This window comes from Macrobrachium nipponense, chromosome 13 (genome assembly GCF_015104395.2).
Source record: "Macrobrachium nipponense isolate FS-2020 chromosome 13, ASM1510439v2, whole genome shotgun sequence".
In the NCBI taxonomy this organism is placed as follows: domain Eukaryota; kingdom Metazoa; phylum Arthropoda; class Malacostraca; order Decapoda; family Palaemonidae; genus Macrobrachium; species Macrobrachium nipponense.
Window position 1 is genome coordinate 46,611,510 of NC_087206.1, and position 10,000 is coordinate 46,621,509.

The following is a 10,000-nucleotide window of genomic DNA, read 5'->3' on the forward strand; positions in this document are numbered from 1 at the left end:
TTTAAGGAAGGTACTTGATAAGGGAGGTGGGGCTCCCCCATGTCTGAAGAATCTTAACAAACTGAGAGCTTAAATCTCTACTCACTATATATTTAGAGAAATCCCGAGCAAGGCGAAGAAGAGCCGAAGGCCCATAGATGAAGTTATCAAAGTCGTCATTATTGGAACTGCTCTCATAGTCCCATCCCCAGAGTTTGTACCCCGGGTGGTCTACCAAGCTGAAATGTACGAGTCATATGAAGAAGCGATTAAAAAAGAGAGAGAAAAAAAAAAGATAAATCCGAAGTGTAGTGCATTACGGTATGTGAACAAACTCGGAGGAAGACTGAGGAAGACAGTGAAGTGTGTCTTTTCTCGTTATAGTGGCTAGTGGTGCACATGAAAAATTTAGCTGCTCTTTAAATTTCGTTCTTGAATGCTAATGCTTAGACGAGAAATCATAATCCTGACTCTCAAACGTCAAGTACAGCAAAATTAAATTCTTATTTATTTAGACGTCTTCAAAATTCATACGGTGTTGGTGCACATAGAGTTCATTTGGGTTTAGTTATAAACATGTGTTCAAATTATGATGACAAAATAAATTGCTTACTTCCCAACTGAGCATTCAGTCCCATTAACCACGGAAAAAAATAGGTCAGACTTTGCGTAATAGTTCATTTTGGCTGGTTTCCCATGGTCAAGTATTTTCAAGGTCCCCTCTTCATGTTTGATGTCATACAATTCATCGACAAGGAAAGCCACTCCCGGATTCTGAAAAAAATAAATAAATTGACTGATTGATTAATTAAATAATTAATAAAATAGTCATGTCTTACTAACTGAAAACATAGGGCTTGCGCAAAGAAACGTTTCATGATTAACAAAATGGGAGCTAATAGCATCAAGACAAATATTTTTGGCAGCTGTGGCTCTCAATTCTCGCTTTTTGCAGAGAAACGACTAAAATGAGTATCGCGCCAAATAAATTGCTTCTCATGTACATATTTTCTCATGATTTTTTTTGTTAAAGAAAGGAAGTTTCATAATATCACAACGATTAGTTTATTGTATAATGACTGTAAATCTTCTAGATATCTTTTTCACATAACGATCAAAACAGATACATGTATATTGTGACGAAGTGTCAAGTATCTGTTTACTACACTTACCAATCATAAAATAGTTACCTCACAACAGCCAGACACCTGAACCTTCATCACAAATAAAATACGACTGAAGGCAACAGTGATCCCTTAAACAACTTATCAATAATGCACAAAATCAGACTAAGTTCATTGAAACAGGTGTGAGGTAATCTTATATGTAATTAAATTAATTAGAGGGCATCACTCCATCAACAACGTTTAAAAGTCTAAGTATTTCACTGGTTCTAAAATTCTAAGTACTTCCTTGGTTCTAACTCACTTCAATTAAATTGAAGTAAAACAGCTCAATTGCCACTCTATATTTCTACCTAAACCAAATTAAATATACTGGTGAAAAAGAAAAAAAAACACTCATAAAAATTTCAAATACAAAAAATTTATTATTAACTTCAAAATTTATAAGCGGAATTCACAATCTCGGGGAAATTTATTGTTACTTGACAACACAAAGTTTAATTAATTCTTGAATCAATTATTAAGTAAAATAAAATCAAAATTATTTTATCCCAAAACTCAAGAAAATTAATTAACACAAAAAATTAAATTATTCAAGTGAATTTGAAACTATTAAGCAACAATTGAAATTGGAAAATTAATTCACAAGTGATAAACAACAATAAAACTTGAAAAGAATTCTAACTAAATGCAAATAAATTCACAAGTGTTAAATTCAATTAAATAGGCAATGATTAATTAATGAAAACAATTAAGTTAATCAAACAAATTGTGAATGTAAATGCAAACACAGAAAAATGTGGAAAATACCAAAATTACAAAAACACTAAGAAAGCATCAATCACACAGAATATATATAAAAACACACTTCAATAAGACAAATGGATAAATGCACCAAAAAATCACTTTAATAAGAAAAATGGATAAATGCACAAAAATCACTTCAAAAGAATTAAACACAGAACACAAAAATTTGCAATGTGTAAAAAATGAACTAGTTTCACCAAACCATTGTAAATATGTTTTTAAGTTTCAACTTAAAACTTGTAATAGCACATTACCTCGATACCAATTATGTTTCTGCTGCAGCTAGCTCCAAAAATTCACATATTCCAAAAATTCACCATAGTACTCAAAAATGCGCCGTTAGGCACTGTACAATGTCTGCTCAGATTCCACAATAAGCACTAAGCAAAACTAAATAACTCTAAGAAATACCAAATATAACATTTATCAGTGACCGACCACTAAGTATAAAATCTTTACGTTAATGTGAAACCAAATTCTCTCATATGGAGAAAGAGAGAGAGAGAGAGTAGGGGGGGGGGGGAGAGAGGAGAGAGAGAGAGAGATTGAGAGGGGTGGGGGGGGGGGGGGGGGGGTGGGGGGGGGGGGGGGGGGGGGGAGGGGGTGGGGGGGGGGGGGGAGGGAGGTATGTCATCTCCTTACGACACGGTTTCAAATCAGAGAATGACAAAATCTCTCTTTTATGGTAACTAGGCGTGGACCTCGTCTAAAATGGCTGTAACATAGAGCAAAACGTTTTGGGGCCAGGTCTCTTTGCTAAACCGTTATAATTCTCTTTTAAAACAATAAATAGAATTAAAGTGGGATTACAATCATAAATAACATGTATTATTACACGATTCAAGATAATAAAAGTCTTTTAAAATGAAAGGTATGATCATAGAACTTTCTCGAGTGAAATTAAGTATCATCATTTCCTTGAATGACGTCACACACCTTTTCACTTCAGAATTAAAGTACTTACGAGCCAACAAATTCTCTTTTGACAAATCGAGATCTATAAGTGATAATTTCTCAGTAACATTAAATAGTTTTCTATAGAAAAGCATCTCTAACTACTTATATGGATTTATGGCTGCACGTACGCACATCTCCATGCATATTGAGCAAGAGAGAAAAAGATTTGCATCTTACGTTGGCTCAATACGTGAAAACTAATGACAAACATGATTAAAGTTAGATAGATAATCGAGAAAATGGACCAAGTTCTTCATCAAGTTCTTCTCTGTGTTTGTGACGTATTTTTCAGGCAAGAATTTCACTGTTGGTGAAAAATAGTTGATATTTACTCAGACACAAGTATAACTAGTAAAAAGTGAGGAGAAGTTTCTTCGGCGCAATTCAGTTTTCTGTATAGCCCCTACAGTGTAAATCAAGACCACCAGAAATAGATCAATCTTTCGGTGGTCTCGGTATACTGCTGTATGAGCTGTGGCCCATATAGGTTTCAGCCACGACCCGGTGGTGGCTTGTCCTATAGTGTCGTGAGGCGCACTATTTTGGCTAACTTTAACCTTAAATAAAAAAAAGATTACTAATGCTAGATGGCTGCAATTTGGTATGTTTGATGATAGGAGGGTGGATAATCAACATACCAATTTGCAGCCCTTTAGCCTCAGTCATTTTTAAGAACTGAGGGCGGGAAAAAAAGTGAAGACTGACAGACAAAGACATTTGAATAGTTTTCTTTTACAGAAAACTAAAACTCACACGCCCAAAAGAGAAGTGTGGGATGAGGGTCCAGAAAACATTTTGATAATAGACAATTCAGTCTTACCAGATCAGGCATCGTAACTACGACATCGGAGTCATAGGAGCCCTCGACGATCTTCCATATATCCGGCAGAAGGGGGTCCTCTCTGGCAACTGTAGTCGATGGAAATGCTGTCAGAACCAAGAGCATCCCCACCAACCTCATCAGCTGCAAAACCAAAAGACAACACTCTTTAGCTTCGTGAAAACAGAGAGACGTGAAAGTTGGAAGATTTTGATTACTATTAAACAAATCTGTATAAAAAATCATATTTTTCTTCCTTATTGTTATTCTGGACTAGGGAAGAAAATCTACAAAAGGTTTTTTACCATCTCAAAAGTGTTCACCAAATGAATATGCTTTTCTCTTATTGCCGACCTGAGAAAAATCTAGTTCAAAATTATTCTTATTATCTGTTACTGATTTCCCAGGTGACTGGTAGTAATTATTGTTAATTTAATTTCATCTGATCTTTACGAATATGTGACACGATGTGATTTAACAAAACAATTAAGAAAATCAGGGTTCATGTTAGGTTGAGATATCCTAAGAAGTTCATTTTTAATTTATATATATATATATATATATATATATATATATATATATATATATATATATATGTGTGTGTGTGAGTGTGTGTGTGTGTGTGTGTGTGTGTGTGTGTGCATATAATACAAAGAAGTCCTCTCTTTATTAGGATTTCCTCTCTGCCATTATACCCTAAATTGTGGGATGTAGCAGAGCTGCCTGTTTTCATCCCCACCGATATCCCACGGCTATGGTGTCGGTTGTATAAAAACATTGTTTGATTACCGAAATTGACACAATTGGATAATAGCAAAGAAGGTTACCGGAAAACGTTGTCTTCAGATAAAATGTATCCATGGATGACATGCCCAAGTGCTGTACTCTTAAGAGATGGAGACTGAAGATGGACGCATTTTTTTTTTTTTTTTTTTTTTGTCTTGTTAAAGATACGGGAATTTTAGGATAGGATATTTATGATTTATTTATTCGAATGAAAAGGTAGAAAATAAATAATGTGCATGTTAAACAGTTAAGAAAAATTATTTCTAATAACATATAGCGTATTTATCTTAATTTTCGTTGGCGAAACAACGCTCTATTTGAAAGTAGATTTCAGCACGTTTTACATTATGTTAGGAATATAATGTTTACAACTTATGCGTGAGGGGTAAGTCTTGCACGCTTCCCGCGTTAGCTGGAGGTCGGATCACGCCTTGTTCGCCTTCTAGGTAAAATTTATTGTTACTTTGTTTTAATCACTTTCGATTGTTTATTATTCCTGCAATCATTTGTATTATTCCCTAATAATATATCATCCGTCATGTATAATCACCATTTTGTACTAACAACCGTTATTTTCTTGATATGGCGGTACATATGGTAATCAACTACAGTCCACTGTTACATAAACAGAGAGAGAGAAGAGCTTTTCCTATTTGTTTACCAGGCTTCTTTGCAGTTTATTTTCATATAATGGAGTTTAGCAATGAACAAATATTTAAGTACTAAATTACTATGGTTTCGTGATAAATATTTGCATCATAAAATAAAGAAAATGATAAAGACCTCTTTGTCATTCATCAGAAATGTTCCTAAAAGTAAAATCTAATCTCAGTTTGGAACAATTATTAATTCATTTTTGGCATAAACTTGTATTAGTTACCTAGAAGCATGAAAATATTTTATCAGTTGGTGATTTATTTCATCCTTTGGTGGTTTCAGAGACCAATAATAATAATAATAATAATAATAATAATAATAATAATAATAATCTTCACATTAAGAGTCCGTCAGAATAACTGTTAGCAAGTTCGTTAAATTCCTAAATTACAGGTCCCAGATATTATATTATGAGAATATTGTACCGGCGAATCTTTAGGAAGCAAATAACAAGATTTTTTAACCAGTTTTGGTTTCCCACTATTTCTGAATTCTAAAAATACTGAACATTTACTATTATTTCTTTGCATTATCAATAAATACTTTAAAGCCTGGTAAACATAATGTGCCGATTACAGTAGATTCGGTATACTCCAACTTATGTATCTTTGATGCTCTATTCTTCCACCTTTGAAGGCTCCCACACTTCACTGTCAAATAGTGACCGAAATCGCTGACAGCGACGTGAGTCTGCGTTAAATCTTATATATTCTGTTCTGTCTTTTGAAGAAAAATGTATGGACTAAGTTTTGCTCAAAACGGTTCCTTTTCCTTCCCGTAGTTCAGCTAACATTGAGTGGTTATCTAGATAATAACGCAATTCTTCAATTATTCGATGGGAGTGAGAAGAGAAAGAGATGATGACAACGAAAATCTTATCTTTATATCTGTGTTAATCTGTATTTTCCTGTAAGCATATGAGGCATTATCCATACTGTGATGACAAGAGCGTAGTCACGTTGTGTTAAAAGATGGAGTTAATCATTGTATTAATAATTTCCTGAGTCAAGTAGAAGTAGGGTGCTATATTCGCCATGCTTGCCTATACTCAGTTTTACTGCATCTGTGTTCAGTGACGGAAAAGACAGTATCAGCTGTGCGCTGGTGCTGAAAATCCATGAGTGCAAGTAAAACTTTTCCAGTATTTATGGCAAAAATTTTAATTAAAAACTTTGTTATTGATTTTGCGTACATATTTCTACTGATTTTCCCTTTACGTAAACAAATATAACAAACCGTCATACCTAAAAGAAAACTTACTTGGAGTTGGTCAGGATCTTCAGAGAGAGGATAGCAACAAAATCGTGACAGTGAAAAAAAGAAGACTACCTGGAAAAGATTTCTCAAGTGCTACGAGCAGAAGAATATATAAAATAAAAACAAATAAGCCCAGGAATATATATTATGAAAACCCACCCTAGAGGTGGGATAGTAAGCTTTTTTTTTGGCTAATGTCAGTTCTTCAGAAGTGCTACATGTATTAGAGCAAGGAAGAAGACTAACACGGCAGGCATTGCCAGCTCTTACCTAATGAATCAACGATGAACATCCTAAACGGAAGTTTCATTATCAGTGGCACGTCTCCCTTAACCTACACTGTACAAATGACAAATTTCTTACAATGGAAGTAAATAGTACGTTAGAACACTTGAATGAGAGAGAATCTGGTCAGAGTGCAAGTGGGTTTGGAACAAGGTTGTGTTGTGTCTTCGAGGCTGCTGGCTGTCTCAAATTCTAAATGGACGGAGTAATGACCGGAATATGACAAAGTACAGTAAATAGAGGGTCAAAGCTGTTGGATAAGGAAATGGGTCAGAGATAGAATATGAATGACTGATGTTTTTAGTTGATAAGACACTGGCCGGGGATAGGGTTTATTGAATAGAAACAGTAGACCCATGCATTTGGAAAAGGAGAAATACGAGAGTAATGTGAACATAAAAGGGTCATGTGGTAAATGGCAATCAGGCGGATAGAACAAAGAATGTCGCTGTGAGTGGTGGAAGAACAGAAACAGGTGATTAACAATGGTATTTAGAAGAAAATATAGCGGATCATAGCAGAATAAGAGGAAAGTTAGTCACACTATAGGCGAGGCAAGAAAGATATAAAGGCGTGCACAAAAAAGACCTGGGAGAGACCTACTTTAGTTTCTATTGAGGTAAGGATAAGAATGTATAGAAGGAATGCTGAGCCAATTCTTTGCTATTAAGGTGAAGTGTGAATGCAGAATGTGACTGAAAACAAAAAGATCGAAGGTGTTGAGATGACATGCTTGGGGAGCGTATGTGATGGAAGAACCTAAATGGAGAAAAATGTGAAGATGCGTAGAAGTGGCCAAAAAGACCGCCTCTACACCCTCTGAAGAAAGTGCTGGATTGAAGGCACGAAGTGGTACTGAAAAGAAAGTGTCTGAACAGTGGGGAAACAAGATAGCACGTACAAAATAGGCGTGAATGACGTAGTTTGTGTAGAAGTATCCAACATTAAAGATTCCTCAGCTGAAATACGCAAGCGTTAGTGACGTTTGTGTTTCTCTTTTATGGATGAGACTCTTTTTAGAGGAAACTGCTTTCTCTCTCTCTCTCTCTCTCGTTCTCTCTTCCTCCCTCTCTCCTCCTCTCTTCTCTCTTCTCGTCTCTCTATCTCTCTCTCTCTCTCTCTCTCCTCCTTCTCTTTCTTTACTATATATATATATATATATATATCATATAATATATATATATATATATATATATATATATATATATATATTGACTATAGTATATAATATAGATATAGATATCTAAATATATCTATATATATATAGATAGAATAGATTATATATATATATATCGATATAGATATATAGATATATAGATATATATATATATATATATATATATATATATATATGTATATATATATATATATATATATATATATATATATATATCTATATATATATATATATATATATATATATATATATATATATATATATCTGTATCTATATATATATATATATATGGAGATATATATATATATATATATATAGTTATAATATTATATTATATATATATAAATATACCATTTATACCAGTCTTATAAGGGACTCGTCAATACCAGTCATTCTGTACTCTGCGTATTAAGTTCGAGAGCGGCTGAAAGTAATTGAAAGTGATCTTGGTGCTTGCTAATTGTTCAATACAACGAGTGTCTGAATATTTCTCATCTTATTCAACTCGAAGTTATGACGGACTGATGGCAATTGCCATTTAATGTCATAATGAAATAGGCACGCATTCACAGACATTCCAAAAATACTTTCTGTTTCATAAACAAACTAGTGACACCTGGCCACCCTAACTGAAAGAAAAATACCTCCAAAATGATTTCCAGTTCAGAGACGAAAACCAAATTAAAGTTTCCAGTGAGGTTAAAATGATATTGTCTCTCCCATTATCATTACAGTAAAGTGTGGAATTCTGTTTTCTTAAACGAAATCCTATGTTTACCCGGTCCCTGACAAACTTCATTTAAAGGATACATTAACCTGATTTACGTTCCGTTTTCGTAACAAGCATTTGGTTAACACAGGTGTCTCGTGCGCTCAAGTTATTTAGCCACAAGCTCGATATCGGGACACTGCGAATGAATGTACACAAAAACGAGAATTTAAACATATTTTAGAAATAGTTTCGAAGCATCACCTCTCTTCAGTATGAAAATACGAAAGATGGTGTCCCTTCCACATATCTCGGAGTTGTTAATGAAATATACACTATTCCTCGAGGTTATGAATGATTCAGTTACGACGTTTACCGGAAATGTGCTATTCTGATACTGATTTCTTTATGAAAATGACGAAGTCAGTTTTTTACAACGACAAACAGTAGCTAAATGCTAGTATTCTAAAGAAACCTTTTAAATAATTTTCTACAGAACTCGGAGATTGAATTTCATGTACAATTACCCGAGTGCGAGATGACTCCATGTTAATGACACAATAGTTACTCGGTTACTGGCAACGTGAAACGAAACCCACCCTCAAGTCATCTAATCTTTCCTGCTGTCAAAGGTTTTATCAAGGGCCTATTGTTGCCATACACAAACACTGATAAAAGACCCAGCTTTAGCCACAGAGAAATTTACGTTCCCATTTGACTTCCAAATGTGTTCTTTCAAGCCAGTCCTTTCCATCGCCTTCTGCTTAACAAAACCCTCTCAACTTTTTCTGGAAGCCTGAGTACAGACGTTTCCGCAAATAGTACAATACATCTTGTATATAATATTCTGCATTCGCAAGTCAGTCGATCACTGAAAACTGACTTATTGACTAATCAAAATACATTTTCATACATGTTGGATAGTCATTTCATTGTTCATTTGTATTATTTGATGGAAATGTTATATAATGGGAGACCCATTGTTACGAATAATCGAGTTGCCCTCGGCCTCATAAAGTATCACACAGACAATCGTTTAAACTTTGCACAGACCTTCCCAGCCAACCCTGCTGCTGGAAGAAAGGTAGAACGAAAGAAAGCAAATGGAACAGCCATAACTTTATTGCTTCCGCGAACTCGAGCACTATTCCATATCACGCTTTGATTTGGTTGTGACTCATACTTCATAGCTGAAGAATGATTAGGGTATACAATCATCCTTAATACATCCTTAGTATATATCGAAACATTAATATCTTTTAATGGTTTGGCTAAGCGTTTATTCTCAAAACCTGCACTTTCCAATACACATAATTTACAACTAATTGTAAATAATGACGGGAACAATCCCCAAAAGATATCCGCCCAGTGTATGGTGGACCATTTATTTGACCTGTGGTTTCTGGGGCTATCCACATATTGTTCTATGTTACCAGTAATCC

General features: G+C 34.5%; 1 protein-coding gene across 1 annotated transcript in view; it reads right to left on the reverse strand.

Moving 5' to 3' along the window:
- LOC135225312 (uncharacterized) overlaps positions 1-3,813 on the reverse strand; it is an 86,228-nt gene extending 82,415 nt beyond the window's left edge. Inside the window, 3 exon segments of the mRNA XM_064264643.1 lie at positions 86-218; positions 593-753; positions 3,688-3,813. Coding sequence (XP_064120713.1) covers positions 86-218; positions 593-753; positions 3,688-3,813 — 420 coding nt within the window.
- Between the last annotated feature and the right edge of the window lie 6,187 nt (positions 3,814-10,000).